This window comes from Anoplophora glabripennis, unplaced genomic scaffold (genome assembly GCF_000390285.2).
Source record: "Anoplophora glabripennis isolate ALB-LARVAE unplaced genomic scaffold, Agla_2.0 scaffold683, whole genome shotgun sequence".
Lineage (NCBI taxonomy): Eukaryota > Metazoa > Arthropoda > Insecta > Coleoptera > Cerambycidae > Anoplophora > Anoplophora glabripennis.
The window spans coordinates 3,229-25,040 of record NW_019416842.1 but is presented as its reverse complement, the minus strand read 5'-3'; the positions used below and the strand labels follow the sequence as shown (position 1 = coordinate 25,040).

The window sequence follows — 21,812 nt, the reverse complement described above, 5'->3', positions numbered from 1 at the left end:
GGCTGCCCTACACGCGCGGCCTTGTATAGAGGACTTAGATATGGTGGAGTTACTCAACAGGGTGCAAGGTATCCCCCATATGTTAATCTGCTGCGCTTGAGTAACTCCCAAAATCCCCTCTTGGGTTCCCCTACTATAGAGTTTAGCCAATAGTAGCAGAAAGATACCTACGTAAAATAAACAAAAAGGAAAAAGGAAAGAAATAGTTATGTAACAAATCTTGAACCTCTCCTGACATTCGACGAGTACAACTTGTCACGTGTATTGTCGCATTAAGAAAAAGCATATTGCAAATTATGTCATCTAAAATTTGGCACTAATGCTAAATCCATTGTGAGTACCTACATAAGACTGGCCGGAAAATGTGACAAAGTTTTTAAGTAAAAAATCTCACTCTATTTTTGGTTTTTGGTGCTCTGAATCCGAATTTGACATCAGATTTGCTAAATCATTTAAGATTTTAGAGATATCCTAGGTAACCTAAAAGTGCGAAAAAGAGCGTTTTTAATGGTAGTACTCATTTCGGTTTGCACATGGATTCTAAAGCATGATTATTTTGTAATAAAAAGAGTTACACTGTCAATAAACTAATTGTCGTGTCTTTAGATAATCTAAAAATTTTTTTAAATTGACAGCCATTGAACTGAATTATGTATAAAAAATCCTTTTCTTATGAGTAGTTCATGTAATTTTTATTTTCTTTGCAACAAAGCGCGATACCTAATTGCTCATAATTTGAAATAATGTGTTAATCATTTTTTAAATTTTCTTTAATAAATAGCAAATAATAAAGTAAAGTATTTCTGATCTAGTCCACAAAGAAAAGAATATTTTGATAATTATCGATGGCAACTCAATCAAGTATGCAATTAATTCTCTAAGAGTTTTTCTTTGTCATTTACTTTTTTAGAAAGTCGGATGCGACTACCAGTTTGACTCAGAGGCAGTAGAGGATGCTTGCGGTATTTGCAATGGCGATGGTACTCAATGCAAAATCGTGGAAGAAGTTTACAAAGAAGTGGCAGTCGGTATGTATTACATTATATACGACCAAGAATTCAAGCCTTAAACTTTCTTTAACTATCTCTTATCCTACATTATTTGGCTTGTTTTTATGTATTATTTGTTCCATAATACTAACATCGGCGCATCCGCCATTTCCTCGAAAATAATTGACTAGTAATCTTCAAACGAGATATTAGATCAACCTGAATACTTTTGATGAAAATACTTATTACACTTAAAAGTGGGGACAAATATGAACCCTGTTTCCATTTTATTGTAAAATTTAACATGCACAGAACTCTCCATATAATTTGTTCCACTTCCATAAATATCAGCATCTCATGAAAAAACACAATCAAAACGAGAAACTCGAAATTTCTTCTCATTTCGAATTCATTACTTGTGGGTACTCTCACCTCGAGGATTTCTAATGGAACTTTAAGGGAAGCTTAACAAGTATCATCAGCATCAAATCGCCGAAGAAAACATTTCTATGAATCCGAAAACTCACAACACTTCCTAAAATATACTTTCAGTACCTACATTTTTCCATTTCAGACTACAAAAAGGTGGTCACTATACCAGCAGGAAGTAGGAATGTTCGAATTGATGAGCTTGGGACTTCAACGAATACCCTTGCTATTTCCGACAAAACAGAAAAGAAATTCTTTCTCAATGGGGATCAGTAAGTAGTTTTTCATTTCAAATTTAGTAAAGCAAGTATCTCGAAGTTTTATAGTAGTGTCGTTATTACTTTTGAATTTTGTCTGTCTTCATAATATTTACGTTCTTGTTTTAGTAATGAGGAACAAGATGGTGAGAAGAAAATAGGGGGTGCCATAGGAATTTATTCTCATCCTGAAGCAGGCAAAGAGGCTCTTGTTATCAGTGGACCCCTTGCTGAGGATATTAACTTCTTCGTAAGTACTATCAAACATTGATTATGTAGCCTAACACTGTCAGAAATTTCAAGAAAAAAAACCTGTTTTTATATTACACAGGGTGAGTTAGAAAGAATGGGTCAACAATAAGCTGGAGATACTAGACACCAAAATATTATGTTGGAATTCATTATGCCTTATACGAATGTCGCTGGTTTAAGAAATACAGGGTGTTCAAGGTTTAAATTTTATTCTGAAATTTCTCAATAAATAAGAAAGTTTCAATAGCATAACTGAAAATTGGTAGTATTGGGTATTTTGGTGTGAAAATTACGAATTTGACGCTTATTTTGACGTTGCTCCTAGAGGGCACCAGTTTCGCTGTATTATTTAGGTAAATCAAAACATATTTTTTTATCTGCAGTAGCTTTTTGATCATGTGCATATGACATACCCTGTATAAGAGCAGTAGTTCTGGAGGAAGTAATAAATGGTTTTCGAAAAACAGGTATTTTCCCTGTTAATAGTAATGTATTCAAAGAAGAAGAATTTGTAGCTAAATCACTAGATACAAGAAATTTGGTTCCGGATATTGATAAAATTCCCTTAGCAGTAGACTACGAGTAGATGCAACAGAAACTGATTCCTCAAATTCACCAAACTTGATTTCTGATTTGATGCCTATCCCAATGCTAGCTGAATTTAGTGAAAATGATCTAATGCTGGCAAAGCTGTTATTGTCTCTAGTTCCCCATATAAAGATGAGTTAGAAATAAAGTCTTACCAAGAGGAATAACTCTTCCATATCTGGAATAAAGAGAAAAATCACTTCTTTTGGTAAGTCGAAGCAATTAGAAAGCCCAAAGAATGCTTCTAATAGAAAACAAAAACAAAACATTAAAAGTTATAATTGATGATTGCACGTCACTAACTGGTATTCTGCTGGTTGTTCACAGGAGAGTACAATTGACAGTGAAATTTACTACAACAAATTTCAAAACAATCTATTAAGCCGTTCTGGAAATAGTAAGATTATTTTTTATTTTATGAAATTGAGCACCTTGTATCTTGCAAGGAAGTATTTTGGAACAAAGGTTTATTTGACCAAATATTTAGTTTTAGCGAGAAAATGTTACAGTTAAATTTTTACACCTAGTTATGACTCACCTTGTATAATTTAATGTTTTCAAAATAAACAGCGCCGTTTAAACTACCAAGAAATAAATTTCCACGGCCACCCTATTTGTCCTATATATCAAGTCCTCAGATATGACCACCAGCCCCGACGATGTTGTTGCGGATGCGCCTCGGTGAAATATTACCCGAATTTTGAATGCATAACAAATTTGAAAAATAGAAGTCCAAAGTAAAAATCGTTCCTGACGCTGTTTCACAACGGTGGAGGCCTCGCGATGTCGCGATTTATGTAACGCCGCTCCAACGTGAACGTGAAATATTCTCCCTTGCGGCTTATGAAGAAAGATTTAGATTTAAAGTGTATCCTCGTCGTTGGCGGTGGTAAATGCAAAATACACACGGGGAGCTCAACAAATTCTTGTACCAAACCGGCTTCTTGTTACATAAACGCAAACAAATAAATAGATGTGGAGTTGTAGATGAATGCAGTGCGAAGAGATTTGTTTGAATCTAAAATATAGTATATACATTTTAGATAGATACCAGTGATATTTTAATAGTTCTTTTTTTATATAGAACGAGAAATTGTAATTTTGTGTTTAAGAATGGAAGTTATTTTGCCGAGCGTAAAGAGGCAAAATATTCATTCGCGTTGAGATGCAAACAATATTTTTTCGAAAACTGCAATAAAATAAGACAATTGTGTTATATACAACAATTTAATTTATATTTGAAATCGTTTGAACCGTGTTTGAATCAAGAGGCTTTAGGCGCGATGACTATCATAACGACAGCAGCCTAATAAACAATAAAAATTAGTTGTTTGAAAAAGTAGTATCAGAATTATATATTATAATTCATATTCTAAGTGTGTTTAATGTTTAATGTATGGGAAAAGGCACAAAGTGCTGTTTTACAATTAATCTCCGAAAAATCGACCATGCAGTGCGAGATTGTTTACAATGAATTCAAAGGGTGGTGAGTTTAAACAAATTTCAACAAGTGTCCGAAACAGTATTACTGGAATATTTGGAACATAAAATTAAACCTTCGACGTTATGGTCAGTAAATTTACTAATATACTAATAAACTAATAACATACTCAACAAAGCAAGTCAATTGAATACCGTTCCAAAAAGTCCAGAATTCTAGCGAAAGAGAAAATTGAGAGATTTTTACAAGAAACACCTGATAATAGATTTCTGCTAGAAAAGGTAATTCAAATTAATATAAATCGATAGTATTAACTAATTTTGGACAAATTTTCAGGTAATTTTAATAATTGTATGTATAATGTTTGTGGAGCTTTGAGAAGAGATGAGCTATTAAAGATAATGGTCGATCATATAAAAGACAAGATTCAATTACTATTATTATTATTATTATAAGAATTCCCGATTCCAAAAGTCATACTCTGAGATATTTTGTGATTTCAAGTCCAGATCAAATGAAGATATACCGTAAATACTGTGCTTTACGTCCGACAGATACTACAAGTCGAAGATTTTTTGTGAAGAATGTCAGGCAGAAAAAATTCAAATGCTTTAGCCGAAGTTCATCATCAACAACAGATTTCTCTGAATATTCAGGGCGTCACCAACGAATGTATAATCTAGAACCCAAATGGTGTCGATTTAACCAAACTTGCTTAAACGAAAAATGTCGCAAAAATAGTTACAGGGTGTTAAAGTTTCATATTTTATTTCTTGCTTTCTCCTTAACTCAGAACCCAGTTAATCGACTTGATCAAAATTTGCTGTTGTTTAGTTTCTCTTCATGAAGTATGCAGTGATTATGTTCCTATTAGGTTAAATCACACAGGGCGTTCATTTTACTACATCCCATTGCGAATATTCCTCTGTAACTTTTTTGTACTTTTAAATTTTTACACGCAATTATCAGAAATAGGTAGAGAATTTTATTCTATATAAAAAATGTATACCTATCAAAAGTCGAAATTATGCTCCGTTATAAGATATTACAGAAAATATTTATTAAAACATATCCCATATTTTTTGAAAATAACTACGTATACATAATAACATGACAATTTCTATAAGTCACTTGTATTTTGTATTTTGCAAAAGTTTGTTTCTGAAAGTGCCTCGTCACAATGAGTTTACGAATTATGAAATGAGAGACATGAGATTGGCATATTTACAGGAAGATTTTAATGAATGCGCTGCTAAGAGAACATATGAAGAACTTTATCCGAATCGTAGACATTGTTTGCTTCGTTATTCACCAAATTAGGAGAAATTGGAAACTTTCAGTCTAATTCACGAAATGGAAGGTATGTTCAAAGAGCAGAAGCAGTTACAATGTTTCCATTTTCACCCTGTACAAAATTTGCCTGAACTGGACCACCCGCTTAGATTAACATTTTGCGAACGATTTCTCCAGTTACATAACAGGGATCATGCTTTTCTTGGGAGAATTACCTTTACAGATGAAGTTGGTTAATTGGAAAAATTATAACGTGTGGAGCGAAGAAAGTCCACACGCAATAAAAAATCATCACTTCCGACATGAATATTCAGTTATTTTGAGGCCTATTGCTCTACCTGCAATGCTGAACGGGCAAAATTATTTGGAATTCCTTCGGCAAGAACTTCCTGGAGTTCTCGAAGAAGTACGCATTAATACTAGACGACAAATGTGGTTCATGCACGATGGTGCCCCTGCTCATTACAGCCATTTTGTGAGATCATTTAAATCAAGCATTTCCAAACCGTTGGATTGGTGGAAGTAGTGACTTTCCTTGGCCTTCTCGCTGTCCGGATTTTAATCCATTAGACTTTTACTTTTTGGGTCTTTTGAATTGAATTGTTTACAATTCTGTAATTCCTAATACGGAGAAGAACTTTGGGATAGAATAAAAGACGCCGTACGACAAGTTAGACGAACATATAATTTGTTTCCTATTCTCAATAGTTTCATAAAACGTTTAAGAAAATGTGTCGAAGATAATGGCGGATACGTAGAAGATTTATTATAAATTAGTAGACTTTTTATTAGTGCCACTTTTCAGTTTATTATGTTATTAATTATATTATTTATTATGTTTATGTTAATGGATTTTGAAAAATATGTTAAAACAATTATTTTCTGTAATACCTGTACTTTCATAACCGAGCATAATTTCGACTTTTGATAGGTACACATTTTTGTGTAGAATAAAATTTTTCTCTACCTATTTCTGATAGTTGCGTGTAAAAATTTAAACGTACAAAAAAATTACAGAAGAATGTTCACAAAGGGTTGTAGTAAAATGAACGCCCTGTATGATTTAAGCTAATAGGAACATAATCACTACATACTTCATGACGAGAAACTAAGCAACAGCAATTTTGCTCAAATCGGGTAACTGAGTTCTAAGTTAAAGAGAAAACAAGAAACAAAAAATAAACTTCAATACATTTTTTGCGACATTTTTCGTTTAAGCAAGTTTGTTTAAATCGACACCATTTGGGTTCTAGATTATACCCTTTAAGTATGTAACATTCGTTACGTGACACCTTATATAGATTGGAATTTTTGTAGACCATTTAACTGGCTCACAATTATTATTAAGCTTATTTACATTCTGTATAAATTATCATATTATGTCATTTTCATAACTGAAAATCTATGAAATACATTTGTCAATGGCGACTCAAAACTTAGATCGTTCGATTTGTTGTGAACCAAGCATATTTGCCACAATGTTGACACGTTGAGCGCCACCTAGTCTCGATGACGGCTCATTCACAACTATAATCTCACATGCGGGTCCAATTAAGACGCTAGCAGAGGATCATCCAGGGCAACCCGCCTTAAGCTGCGAGAGACAGCGCTGCGCGAGCGCTAAGCAGCTTTAAAAATAAATTATGTATGAAGGCTCGAGACGTATCCGTGCAAAGCCGATGGCAATAAGCTTGCTTTGCGTACGGGAATGTGGAAGGGTTGCACCGCGGTACAGAGACCCCCGGGAGTGTAATTATCCGGATTCTGGAAGATTTAGTGGGCCCCGTGTGCGTTTGACTTGATTATCTCCATGGGACACTGCATTATCGTCATGTATGCTTTAGTCACCGTAAAGTTGCCTTTTTCCTGTATGGTATAAGACAATATTTCGATACCAGATTATCGTTTGACGACCACATTAGTTTAGTAACCAAATTTGCTTATAAGAATTTAGGCTTTATTTTGCGTAATTCTAAGGACTTTCAGAATGTAAAGGTACTAAATATATTGTATGCAGCATTTGTGCGTTGCAAACTTGAATATGCGTCGGTTGTTTGGAGTCCCATTTATAATATCTATAATATTCAATTAGAAAAAGTACAACGGAGATTTTTACTAGACTATTTATTTTATTAGTTATGGATTTTATCCTCCTCGTGGTACACCTCAAGATTTATTGCTTTCTTATTTTAATTTTAATAGTCTCTGTCGTAGGCGAATTATGTTTTCAATTATATTCATTTTTAAAATCATAAATAACACGTTAAATGCAGACTCGTTAGTCTCGAGGATTTTATATCATATTCCTAGACTTAATTCTAGATTTCAGTCCGCTTTACAATTACCCACACCTCGTACCAATTTACTAATATCATCTCCCCTATATCAAATGATTTCCAATTACAGAAGTATGAAGATCGACTCCAATTCTCGATCTTTATAAATATTTCATTTACGTTTTGTTTTGATTAATTTTCTTCCACTTTTTATAAGTACAATTTTTTTTGAAATTACCTATTCTTAATAAACCTACTTTATATGCTACCTACGATGAGAAGATTATCGAAAGAATATGATATCTAACAAAAGTTGATATCAAACGGAAGTAGAAGAAATTGCAGTCTGAAAAAGGTTTATATTATTTTACATTAAGAGAAAATGTCTGGCTCCTCTGCTGTTGATTGTCAAAGTTCTTGAAAAAAATTATGTTTTTTTGTAATATCTGGAGAATGTTACTATGGATTTTAATGAAACTTGCTGTGGACTTGTTCCTAAGTAAGACTCGTGTTTTGATGGTAATCCTTGAATGTCTTGGTACAAGAATTACCAGAATTTTTTATTTTATCGCTGGAATCGAGATTTTCGTGCTCTTGGTAAAATCTTGTAGCATTCATAGATTTTACGCAGAAAAATGTTTTCAATTTTAGATAATCATTATCACTACTACTCAAGTACAACAACTACACTGAAAGAAATGCGCTGTATTCTTTATTAGAATTCTATATGCCCTTATAAGACCATTGTATACTATATGTGACAGTTAAACAGGTGAATATTGGATATAAAACGCGTACTGCTAACAAAGTTGTATAGTGACTATAAACCTTATTCTTTATTAAATTATTGTATAACTAATATACAACGGTTTTATACCCTTTACGAAATAATAGCAATAACTATTATTAAAGTGTTCCATATCGTTATTAGAACATCTAGTACTGGTTATAAGTTCTATAATAATAAATGTATTAAACTGTTGTATACTCTGTATGAGTTAAAAATATATGACTAAGTTTTCAGAAATTTTATTGGATAGCTGTAATTACAAGCTAAGGTTCTAATGTAAACATACACAAAACATACTTTTAAGCATTAAAAATGATGACAAATCGCTCCCAAAATTGTCCAGTTTATTTTCTTAGTAACGATGCATCCGTATTTTCTTGTATTACATGAAAATTTGCACTATAACTCTTCCACCTTAAGAATGAAGCATCCCCTGAAAGGTTGAACATCTTTCCTTCTAATTCTATTCCCTCTGGTTGATTGACTTTATACCCATGCTCCTCTTTGTCACCGCTAGCGTTCTGTTCCTCCATCTTATGTAAAACTTCCATCAGCGGTTTCTAATAGGGCATACCTACAAGATAATAATTTTTAAGATTCAGACAAGATTTACATTTGAAAAACAAAACAATTACAAGCCATAAAACAATTAGATACTTACATAATTTTCCATGTCACACAACGCGATATGATCATGTATCGCACAAAACATGTGCCTATACCGTCTATTTTCATCAAACTAGACGTGTAATATTCGTAAGTCGATGCACAGCGGACTGTCGGAAATTTTACGATCATAACCGATTATGCACGGAGAGGTGACGATCACTTATCCATTATAAGACGCGTTTTACACGTTAAAAACGGAAACATATTCAGTATAAGAACGAATAATTCTGTTAATATAATTGTTATATACAAATTCGGATACTGGTCTTTATACAACACCCTACTATACAATTGGAACATAAAGTCTACAACACCTAATAATGTATAAGTAATTCATTATAACCTTTATTTCATAGATGCATAAGGTGTACTGGAGTATGGAGATGATTGCTTTTTTTTAATAAAAGTCGTATATTGGTTATAAAAGTTTTAATATGCGCTATACACATTATTCTAGATAAACAGTTTAATAAGCCCATTTCTTTCAGTGTACTCACTACAATCACTACTATCATAGTAAGCGATAATGTCATTTTATAATAAATGCAGAAGAAACCCACATGCAAAGCGTATTAATCACTTTCAGGTGGAATTTCGAATAAATGTTTGGGCCGCGATCATCGGTGACATCCTTCTGTGTCCTTATGTCATGCCGTGCTGCTGGAATGGTGAAAATTATCTCAATTTTTTTAATAGTAGTAGCAGTTCTAATGGAAGAAATCCCTCTCGATCTTCGTGCTCAGATGTGGTTCATACACGATGGTGCTCCTCCGTACTTTAGTGCAGATGTAACTGCACATTTAAATAATACTTTTTCACACAAGTGAATCGGAAGAAGAGATGTTCCTGTCGAATGGCCCCCCAGGTCCTCCTACTTAACGGCATTAGATTTTTTTATATAGGGAGCCTTAAAGACTAGTTTACGCCACTCCTGTGGAATCCCAGGAAAAATAATTACGTATGAGACGGACGTAATACGGAATGATCCAGAAATGTTGAGGAGGGCTCAATACAATTTCAATTGAAGGATCTAGCTATGCATCCAAGAAAATGGCTGACATCGAACATGTTTTGTCATTCCATCATCATCTACCGTATCTATATAACTATCATTCAGTTTCAATAAAGAGAATTATGTCTTTCCTACGTACGTCTTTACACTTTTGGCGCGTTAACAAAAAATAAATCTAATGAAATAAAATGATATTCAATACTTCGCGTCGCGACAGATTTTAAAATTTTACTTTCAATATTGATATCCTAGGTAAAAGAATTGGCATAATTATTAGAGAAAGCCATTTCTTGTAAAAGGGCAGATTTACTGCGATACGTCTAAAATATTAAGTCGCAACGAAACGGAAAACATTTTTTTGCGTAAAAACTATGATTGCTACAAAATTTTACCAAGAGCATGAAAATCTCGAAAAAGGACTGATGCATAAAAAAAATGAATTGATTTCAGCGACCAAATAAAATGTTCTGGTAATTCTTGTGCCAAGACACTCAAGAATTTATCACTTGCCCAAAGCGGATTGATGCGGTTGCTTCATCAAAACATAAGTCTTATTTAGGAACAAGTTCACAGCAAGTTTAATTAAAATCCATAGTAACATTCTCCAGATATTTCAAAAAACATACTTTTTTTCAAGAACTGACAATCAATAGCGGATGAGCCAGACATTTTTTCTTACTGGAAGTTAAGTCAGATCGTCTTCTTTTGCGCCAAAGAATGTCGCAGTACCTTTTTGATCATGTGCTTACGGTACACCCTACATACTAATAACGTAAAATGTGAGATTTTGTGTACGTTTACAGGTAATTAACAGTTTTTTTTTTTTTCGAAAAAAATTAGGACTGAAAATGTTATTTAAAATAAATATGCGCAATTTCATAAGAAACAGGAAGAAAGAAAGTTAACAATTACAGGATAAGGTAAAACAGAAAACCCTAACGGAATTAAGAAAAAGGCAATTAACATTAAATATAAATACTACACAAAATAGAGCAAGCAAAATATATAATCGAGATAAAAGAACTTAAGTATAAACAATAACAGACAAATAAAATTCACTACTGAATATCTCAAGCCAAACGGTTATTCGTATGTGGGAGTAAGATTCAAGTTCAATTTAAAGTTAACAATCCTCGAGCTTCAGTCGAACCGGATCCCCATTCTACCTTCGCAATTTGTAAATCAGCATTTACAGGGACCGAACATGAGTCCTACATGAGGATCTTCTAAAAGTACCATAACAAGGTGCATTTGAAATTCTAATTTTAATGGAGAACGGCTAGGCCTATCTACCGCATCCGTCTAATCCTGGCCGCGGTAATGAGGTGATACAACATCGGCCGCATGGCTTGAGCCGGATGGGAATATCATCGCTGAGTAATATGTGGACACTAATCCAACGAGAAGTTCTTGATCAGTCTCAATTGAAAAATGTTTTTCTTGTATTTGTATCTGCCGAGTGATGTATTTTCATTAGGATTATAAGGTTTTAACATTAATTTTATGTTAAACTCATTTTAATTCATTCTAACAACTGTATTAAATTTTAATTATATAACTTGACCAAATTTCTAGTGTGCGTTAAAATAACTTGATAAACAAGTTAATTATTAAAAATAAAAAGTAACTTACCCAAATAATAACCCAGGATACTCGTATTAAAGTCACTAGAAACAATTTGACATTCTTATACGTTTATATGCGGGCTGTTTCTTAGGTAGAGGTATATTTTGTGGCCAAAAATAGGTTTTTTTTGTTACATAAATGTGGGGTCTTAGGACAGCCATTGTCCAACTACAGAGTGTCAAAATTAAAAAAAAAATAAGTTTTTAATTTTTAATTTCTAAACCGCTTGAGATGATTTAACCAAATTCGGTGTACATATTATTTAATATGACCGTAGGTATGAAACAGAAAATTACCAGCTTTAGAAACTTACCAGTAGTGGAAGTGTGGGTATTATCGATCATTATTTGCCAAAAAAATGTATCCCCCTGTGTAATATTAGAAATAAAATAGGTCAACATATGCGTCATTGAAGTATCTTCAATTTTTGTGTCTTAGCACTTTTTTGTATTCCAAACCGATTAACAACAAAATTAATTTATTTGATTAACACCCAGTTTCACAGTTAACTAGCAGTTAATTCCTTACCTGAAGATTTGTAGTTAAAGTTAACCAATAAAGAGGTAATTGTCATATTAAAAAAATAAATCAAAAATGAATTTTGAAAGATTACAGGTAAATGCTTACAGTAGTGATGAGGATGATAGGAGACCACGAATTTTCAGACAATTGCCAAATTTGTTTGAAAACCCAAAAGACTTTTTCACAAGATTTAAGCTTTCCCCACGTACAGTAGAAAATTTATTACAAGAAATACAGGATCAGTGTACGCAAAGGTGCATTGTTCCATATTTCTATATATTTGAAAATTACAACACCTATTTTTTTATTTTCTTATGTAGAAATAACTATCTCAATGCCAGAGAACAGCAACTTTTGACATTAAATTTTTTTCCAATGGATCTTTTCTAAGAAACTCTACTACTAACAAATTTTCCTCTTCACATGTAAAATTGACACAGCGCTTCTTATTGCACTCATCTTCCAAGCTAATAAATTAAAAAGCACAGTATATTATTCTAAATAATACGTAAATTAAGTAGACAGATACTGAAAACTTACTTTCTCACACAAATAAGCGACTGTCACAAAATAATATGTTATTTCCTCCTCTTCTTCTAAATTTTGTCACTTGTCCATTGTAATAAATTCGTATTAACACTCTAAAAATCAGCTTAACCCCAGGTTGACTTACTTGAAGACGTAATGGCTGTTGTGAAACAGTTGAATTATCTAACCACAAGTTAACTCTTGGGTCAAGGTTAACATACCAAAAAGATAACCAACTGGATTGTGAAACTGGCCCTAAGTGCATTTTTAATTACTTTACTATGATTCAGCCAAAATACATGCTTCAGGTCTTCTTGAAATTGTAACTCGAACACGTGCAAAAATTCCAGGAGTAGCTCTTATCACACCACAACCAGTTATAATTTGTTGACGTAAGTGCTCCTCAGATTCAATGTGAACATTGTATACTAATGTCGTGAGATGTCCCCAAACAAAAAAATCAATAGAGTTCATATCGGGTGATCTCGGTGGCCAAGGTTGACCTGGTTCTTGAGTGCCCCGTCCAATCACTTTATTACCGAATCTTTCATTTAAAAATTCACGAACAGTCAAACGAAAATGTGGAGGAGTCCCGTCGTGCATAAACCACATTCTTTCTCTTAGCGCATAGGGAACATCAAGTAGTTCAGGTAAAACGTTTTCCAGAAAATGTCTGTAGGAGGTACTGGTTAAAGTTCTTGGTAAAAAGTAAAACCCAACAAGAAAATTATACCCACCCATACATTCAAAGAAAACTAATGTTGAAATTGAGATTTCATTATGGCATGAGGATATTGTGGAAGTTCATTATAGCATCTCAGGAAAAATTAGCTTCGTTGGTAAGCAATATGCCAGCGGTAAAGTCGACATTTTGTTCAAATTTTTGCAAAATCCAGTGCCAATTTGTAGACAAGCAGAATAAGTCTTGCAGCAGTAAGGCTTGAACCCTTTGTGATACCGGTATAATTGTTGATGCTTCAGAACGGACCAAACTAATTTATGATTCATTAAGACTTGCAGCGATCTTCCTAATACTAGTATTTGGATTTTCTTCAGTTTCTTGTAAAATAGCTTCTTCCAACTCAGGGATTCTAACACTCAAAGGGCTTCCAGGAATTGGACCTTTCTGAAATGAGCCTGACTTCGAAAGACGTTGAAAAACATTTCTGAACATTTTTGGATTTGGAGTTGGGTGATTTGGAAATCTTTCCATATAAATTCGCCTAACCTCAGTAGGTACCATTTTCATCTGCAAGGCCATAAATATTGTAAACCTAATTGGCCATTTCAGCATTTGAATATGCATAAGCCATTATTAAAACTTAAATATTTTTTAAATAATTTGACAATACACAATATTAAATAATATGACGGCTTTTTATTATTATTGTTTTGCATGGCCTCCCTAATATATGTTTAAGTAATTTAAGTAACTGTAAAAATGCACTTGATCAAAAAAATCAATTTTGTTAGATATTAATCGATTTGGAATACAAAAAAGTGTAAAGAAACAAACAATAAAGGTAATACAAGGACGCATATGATGACCTATTTTATTTGTAATATTATACAGGGTGGTATATATTTTTTTGGCAAATAATGGTGGATGATACCCACACCTCCGCCACTGGTAAGTTCCAAAAGCTGGTAATTTGTTTATTCATACCTATTGTCATACTAAATATGGACACCGAATATAGTTAAATTATCTCAAGCGATTTAGAAATAAAAAATAAAAAATTGATTTTTTTTTTAAATTTTTGACACGCTATCCTAAGACCCCACATAACAAAAAACCCTTCTTTTTGGTCACAGAATACGCTCTTGGATTTTTGACCTCTACGTAAGAAACATCCTGTATATGACCAGCTCTCCGTCTATCAGTGCTTCAAATATAATTATTGGAAAGTGATATATATATATTGTTTTGTAAACAAATTTGTAAAAATAATTTCCAAAATCCAAGTTTTATTTCTCCGACCGACATAATATTCTATTATTATTACGTCGTTATAATATTTGTTGCCAACAGGCTACAAGTTTCCTTTAATTTTGCTCTAATGGTATTAATCTAGTTATTTACTGTAACTACTAGTATAATTCAATGCTGGTCGAGGCATTAGTCTGCAGAGTTTCGCTAAGTGGAGACATAGGTCTTGCTTTCATAGTACCTACCAAATAACAGGCGTTGCCCATACTCATGCTCTTTTTTAAATATCATAAATGTTTCGCTTTTTTCTAGTCCATAATTGAAGGATATCAAGTATTCAGATGGTGTATCAATCAATTTAATCTTTGTGCTTCAGATTGTGTTCTACAAACCAGAAAATGTAGGTTATCGTTACAAGTACGCGGAACCTAGCACGGACGTAAGCTACACGCCGCACTACCAGTGGGAGCTGTTGGAATGGTCCGACTGTTCAGCAAAATGCGGTGGTGGTGAACAAACCGCCAAATACGACTGTGTGGAAGACAAAGCGGGCAAGGTGAGCGGCAACTTTTGCATGGGGATGGAAAAGCCGGAATCTTCCACGAAGAAGTGCAACGAGGATCCATGCAAGACCAAGTGAGAAGATGCGATCGGTAAACATATAAAAACATTTTAAAAATGTCTTGGTTTCCAGGTGGAAAGTGGGGAAGTGGAGTAAGTGCCGTGCCTGTAAGAACCGTTCTGGTGTGAGGATGCGAGAAGTTGTGTGCGTCAAAGAGTCGCCTAGGGCAGGTGCCGAGGATATCCTTGAAGAAGATAAGAAATGCAAGGAGCCCAAGCCCGGCACCATGGAGTTGTGTGACTCACACACGAAGTGCAAAACACGAGACGTCGGCGAGAGGGATGACGTTCCAAGCATCGATATACCTAGCGCTTTGATGGAGGACGTCTGGTCGCAGATTAGTAGAAGAACTAGAGGAAATCAGGAAGCGGTATAGACTTTATTCGCTTATTATTATCTTTGCAGGCTGCCGTGGCAACTGTCAATAGCTGATCTACATATTTCCAGGCTGGTTGCTGCATCGTCGACGTTTTGAGATGATCTCTTTTTGGGGAGAATCTCTAAAACAATTTTAGAGCTTCATTTATAGAATCCCATCCCAATATGTCTCTCAAAACTTCAAGAAGTTTAAACTGACGATGTGTTAACCAGCCAAGGAATTATTCAATCTGTATTATTATCTCGGCTTCACACTTGCGTTGTTCATATACGAATATTCAATATTCGGGCAATTTAAAAAAGTTTCCTTGGCAGTTATTTATATGAGGTGTCCCTAAACTTAGCGGCATAATTTTAGGAGAATGCTAAACGAATCAAAGGATGAAAATCTAATTATATTTTTCTCTACTAATCGTATCTGTTTGTTATAATATGGTTGTATTATATAACGTATACTTTGCAGGTTGTATCTCAACTTAGAAAGTGTTTAGAAAACCATCACCTTACTAATCTACTATAAAGAAATAGAGCCGCAGTGTGCATATGCCACTTATTCTATTTTGCAGGGGGATATCCTCAAAAGACTCAAATAAATTGTTGGTCCAAAAATTAATTTAAAAGGCACTCACAAATATCAACTCGTGTTGCTTTATCTTTCGGAAAGACACTTGTTGTAAGTGGTATGCGCAAAGGAGCTGTTCCGTTCATTCAAATTCTCCACGAAATGTTTTCCTCCACTATCTGCAGAATGTTTTCTTCAATTGCAACTGTTCATCTACTACTTGTTCCTTTCATGTTTAGACACAAACAATTTCAGTTCATAACAAAGACGTTCGACTGCTTAAAGTGTTTTCTTATTGGGTTTGATTCTATTAGGAAATTTTTCCCTGTACAACTTTGCTAATTCTGCTGAATTTCTCCAAAGATTTTCACAGTATCAAAAATATATTCGTATATTCACTGGTAATGTTTCATAATTATTGGGTAAAGAGAACCTTTTCGGAAAAGGTTTATGTATTTTTGACGATTCAAATGTATTTCTTTTTAAGTACTTGATTTTAGTACACTATTGTTTCATGGATGATAAAATGATGATGATAATGGTGATAAAAGTGTAACTTATTGTAGTTTTATAACATTTTCAGTTTATATCTTTATGTCTTCTACCTTTTTATTATTTATTAAAATTCAAATTAGATTATCATCTTTCAGTCACTTCTCTTCATCTTAAAATTGTGCCACTAAGTCTAGGGCCATTTTGTATATTTGGTCATACACTGTGTTCCTTCCATTTTGAATTTACAACAAATTTAACAAATTCAACAAATTTAATATCAAATGCAAATGATCAGTTTTTAGACAAGTGTGGACAGTCTGTTTAATCAATATGAATATTTACTAATGAATATCATAAATATTTGTCTATGCAAGCGAATATTTGTAGAATTCAGGAATATGTAACTTCTGTTATAACTTCTTTAATGTAAATTATTGACAAAAAAATTATTCAAATATTATAGGACCTGGACAATCTAGTTAACCAACTCAACTCTAACTGTTCCATCAGCGACGCAACTGGCAAGAACAAGACCAAGAACGCTACAATTCACTTCAACGTCGGCGCTATTATTCAGGACAGGATACCCGCCGAAGAAATCAAGCTAATTCGGGCGCCTCTGAGGAAATCTCACACCGCATTCAACTTATCGGACCAGGCATACGAATCTATGGGAGATACAGTTGAGGACGTGCTGGATACTAGCCATGCAGAGATAATTACAGGTGATGGCAATTACAAACATTACACAGCGTCTGATAAGGAAGTAGAGAAAAACTGTTAGGACTTCCTTCTTTCGACAACAGTTGTTCCTAAAATGATCACTCATTGTCTTACAATACTTTAAAAATGAGTATGGAGCTTAGCTTATGATCAATTATTACTGCAGAACCGTTGAAGACGTAGACTTCAAATATTGGGGCATTGTAATTTCCTCTTAGTTATCTACGTACAAAATTTGAAAGCTAACTAATTGTACCGGTATCAATATGAGTTTCAACCTACGTTAACCAAAACTATAAAAAAGATTCTCTTCAATCAAATTTTCTTGAGAATTCAACAAATCCAAAACTACCAAATTTCGGTACTACCTGCACCTTTTTGTTCAAATTTTACACATGTGGGTAGCTGTTATAGGGAAATTGCACTGTCTATAGTCTAAGTCTTCATGGTACTAGATGGAGTTGATTAAGAACTATGTTCTACGTGCAGCTTTTGAAAGATTTCTAGAAGTCTTTAGCCTCTAGGTAGCTTAATTTATAAGTCTAATAGTTTGTATCTACAGTGGTTCTAGACTTGATGAAAAGCTACTACAAGTCAAATCCTTGAAGAATTATTGAGCCCCTAGGGAAAAATATGCCTATTTTTTTTTCGTTTTGACGAGAACAAATCAGTTACAAAAATTTATCATTAAGTCAAAACAAAAAGAAAAAATTTCGGAGTATTTTCTATTTATAGATATTAGCCTACAAAATTACAACAAGATGTTTTAGCATTAATTGACTAAAACAATAATTTGAATTTGGGTGATTAAAATGAGAAGAACAGTGTATGAAAGAATATTCGGCAATGAAATACATTTTTTAAAATATCTCTAAAGACGTTTGTTATAAGGCGATGCAACTTATAGTGCTTATAACACACAGTGGTTTTTTTCTGAAAAAAAAAGATCTCTTCATGCTTTAACAAATTGATAGTCTTTTAGTTATTTTAGTTAGCTGTCAACGACTGAACAATTTCCGGGATGATTGACATCTCATAGGTTTAGAGTTTCGCGAGATATGTCGCTCTCTTCTTCGGATAAGTCGAAGTGAGGGCTAACGCTTGCCCACAAATTTTGACATTTATAGTCGTTGTGTTTCACGTCTATTTAAATTAGAGTTAAACTGATTATCGTTTGTATAACACGTTTTTAGAATTGAACCATACTTCTGATCAACGGGCATACAAACGGACTTTAAAGTTCTTGAAACGCTAATTTAAATTCCAATATGTTGTTTGCACAATCCTTTAAAGGACTGTCTTATTTCAACCACCCAAATTAAAATTTTAAATTTAGCCATTTAATCGCGTCACTTTGTACAAGGAAAATGGTTTTAAGAAAATGAAACACAAAAAGGAAACACACGCTTAACATACTTAATCTTTTATCACTTTTGACGCCTTGCTATTTTAAACAATGTTACTTCAGCGCTGAAAGTAAATACGCATTGACAATTTAGCTAACAGGATACCTTGATGAATTTCAGGAAATAAAGCCGCGAAGCTGATGAAGGAGATGGAACACAGGCTCGATAACGAGACGGGGAACGCGGAAGAACAACCGAAAAAAGAGACGACGAAGAAAACGGCAAGCAAAGGACATAAAAAGGGTCACGGAGCCCATAAGGAGCGAAAACAATCGCACTGATGTATTTAACAAAGGATGTAATCCTGCCGGATTTGCAAAGAAGAAAGTTTATTCGGTACAGCTCCGTGAGAGGCAAGTTGTATAGGTGTAGGAGTCATATTGTAATTAATTTTAATAAACCATTGAAATCTACATTCAATTCCATATACTGCAAGAAAAATTTTAAGTTACATTAACAAACAAAAATAAAGTTATTATAAAAACTTAATTAATATTTCTTTTAACAACTGATTTTGCTAAATTACACTAACCATGTGGTAACATGTTCTCCATTTCTTTAATGTGCATTTTGTCTCATTTATTTTTCAGGAACATAGAAATGATAAAAATTTGTAAAAAAGAATTTTAAAGTTAAAAATTAAAAAAAAAACGAAGTGAAATGCTGCCGAAACTAAATCCATTAAATAGTGACAAAGAAATTTAAACAGGAAAAATATACAGTTTAACATAAATACGTCCTTAAACTACAATTAAAACAAATGTAATTTAAAAATTACATATTGGTAGATGTAAGGGGTGTTAGAAATACATAAATAAGGGGAACAATATCTCACAGAACTAAGGTCGCTTAATCACAAGAGAATCAAGTATAAACGATAGTACATTAAGCATTAAGAACGGTAAGGGTAATTTACCGTTCGAAGACAATGTTTGGAGGCTGAGCGAAGCGAAGCCTCCAATTTTGTCTGAGAACGGTATAACTCTTAACGTTCGTGATGCTTATACTATTTTTTGCATGATCGCAATAAATGAAAACGAAATTATATATACGTATTTAATTTTTTATGTAACGTTAAAAATTACGTTTCTGAATAAATTTGCGAAGCAGGTTTTTTGAAATCTACTGATGTTTATTGTTGCCACGGCTTTCTTAATTGATGAAATTGATAGTTCTAGAATAGAATAGAAATTGAAAAAACATGTACTGCTCCAATTTCTGGAAGCAATTGTACAAACTGTACATTTAATTTCAACATTAATAAATAGATTTAAAATACATCTTTATTTTATATCAATTACACACATTTAAAACTGAATTCTAGAAAACTCATTCCAAATCAATGCGATGTTAAAAAATGTCTATTTTGACAGTTATTCACTTACCGTTCTAGAACGGTAAGTGAATTACTTACCGTTTTGTTTGCCTTAGCAACCAGTAAGCGCATCCTACTGTCGTAGAAACAAACATGGTAAGTGAACTAAAAAAGCTTGATCGTGCAAAAAAATAATTGAGTAAGAAGATCCAAACAATAAAACACAATGTTATAAAGAATAACAAAGACGATCAATGGTAGAATTGGACACATTGGAATAAAACAAGGCGATGGAAGAAAAATTACCACAATAAATAGGTAACTTCAAATGTTACAAGAGTAAATATAAATAACATGCAAAACCTCCAAAATCATAAAAAATTAATGATTTGAAAATAAAAATAACTCAGAAAAACTAGTGACAATGACAGTAAAATTAACAGTTTAATATCATCCATACAGGAAAAAAAGATTTCTTGGAAACAAAAGTATACGTTCCACAGTTTTGTGTTGTATTCAATAAAGTGTAGAAAATTTAAATCCTCTGGGAGACAGAATGGGTCAAATTTCTTCACCTCTGAATTTTCAAATATTCAAACTTTAGTTACACATTTGCAATAAAAAAATCATAACTACTATAAAGATAACTCCAAAATTACTAAGTTTTCGGTTAAAATATAAGGGATTTTTTTTTAGAATTACTATTAAGAATGAAATGGATTGCTTGAATTGTCAAAATTTTCGGTAGCGGAGTCGATATTCTGGGTTTCTTAATATTTTAATATTTTTTAGATGTCACCAGCTCAAGTTTCATAAATCTACGTCAAACGTCACACATGTTTTAAAAACTTTAACATTTTGCAACCGAAAAACAAGCACTTTCGGAATGTTCATGCGAATATACTTTTTAGTTTAATAAACACTACATCTACTAGAACTTTTTACCTTTTTTTATGCTTTTTTTTGTGTGCTCTTAATAATATCTGTAATATTGTACAGTCTTAAAACATAAGAGAAATTTCGTACCATTCTTCTCGCACCTCCTGTGGACGCTGTTAAGGTGCTTGCGCCCATATTGCTCATGGTCCTGTTTATGCTTCTGCTTGTAGTCGTGCTTGCGCTGCTCCATGTTGCTTTGCTTCTTGCATTTGTACTGTCTGTAAAGGTTCATGCAAATAAGAGTATCTACATTGTATTTCAGTATTTGCGTTTGTGTCGAGCCACACTGCTCCAGTCGTCGTCAACTGTGATCGTATTAATTGGACGAACTGTTGAAATAAGTGTCTGGGTCGATGCCGTCAGATCTAAGAAAGGGTGCTTCAAAAAGAGTCGCAACTTACAGAACCAATGTTGTCCAGAGAACAACACAACGCAGTCCTCGATGTGTGTACGGCTGGCTTTATAATATTCCATATACCCGACACGGATGCAGGCGACTGCTCGAAAACTGCGGCTAGACCCAGCTGCTGTACATCGGCGCTCCGTCCATGCGTGTCATCACTCAAAATTCGTAATATGTCGCATGCGGCGGGCAATTTAACGCAACGTGCAACCGCAAAGTAAATACGCTCTGTTTACTTCCGATCCACATCCACGCGAATTGTTTTTCGACAGATGAATCGTGCCGATGTGATGAAATGCGTTCAAATGTGTTATGTATGAGACAAATGTTATAAAATGCAATAAAACGGGATATTTCGCGTTAGTGT

The 21,812-nt window shown here is 33.5% G+C and overlaps 1 protein-coding gene across 1 annotated transcript in view; it reads left to right on the top strand.

The window, feature by feature from the left end:
- LOC108913399 (A disintegrin and metalloproteinase with thrombospondin motifs 12-like) overlaps positions 1 to 19,208 on the top strand; it is a 77,597-nt gene extending 58,389 nt beyond the window's left edge. Inside the window, exons 11-17 of the mRNA XM_018718947.1 lie at positions 911 to 1,028; positions 1,564 to 1,690; positions 1,805 to 1,925; positions 14,979 to 15,238; positions 15,297 to 15,594; positions 17,123 to 17,384; positions 18,909 to 19,208. Coding sequence (XP_018574463.1) covers positions 911 to 1,028; positions 1,564 to 1,690; positions 1,805 to 1,925; positions 14,979 to 15,238; positions 15,297 to 15,594; positions 17,123 to 17,384; positions 18,909 to 19,069 — 1,347 coding nt within the window. The 3' untranslated portion in view covers positions 19,070 to 19,208. The remainder of the gene's footprint in view (positions 1 to 910; positions 1,029 to 1,563; positions 1,691 to 1,804; positions 1,926 to 14,978; positions 15,239 to 15,296; positions 15,595 to 17,122; positions 17,385 to 18,908) is intronic.
- The last annotated feature ends 2,604 nt before the right edge of the window (positions 19,209 to 21,812 follow it).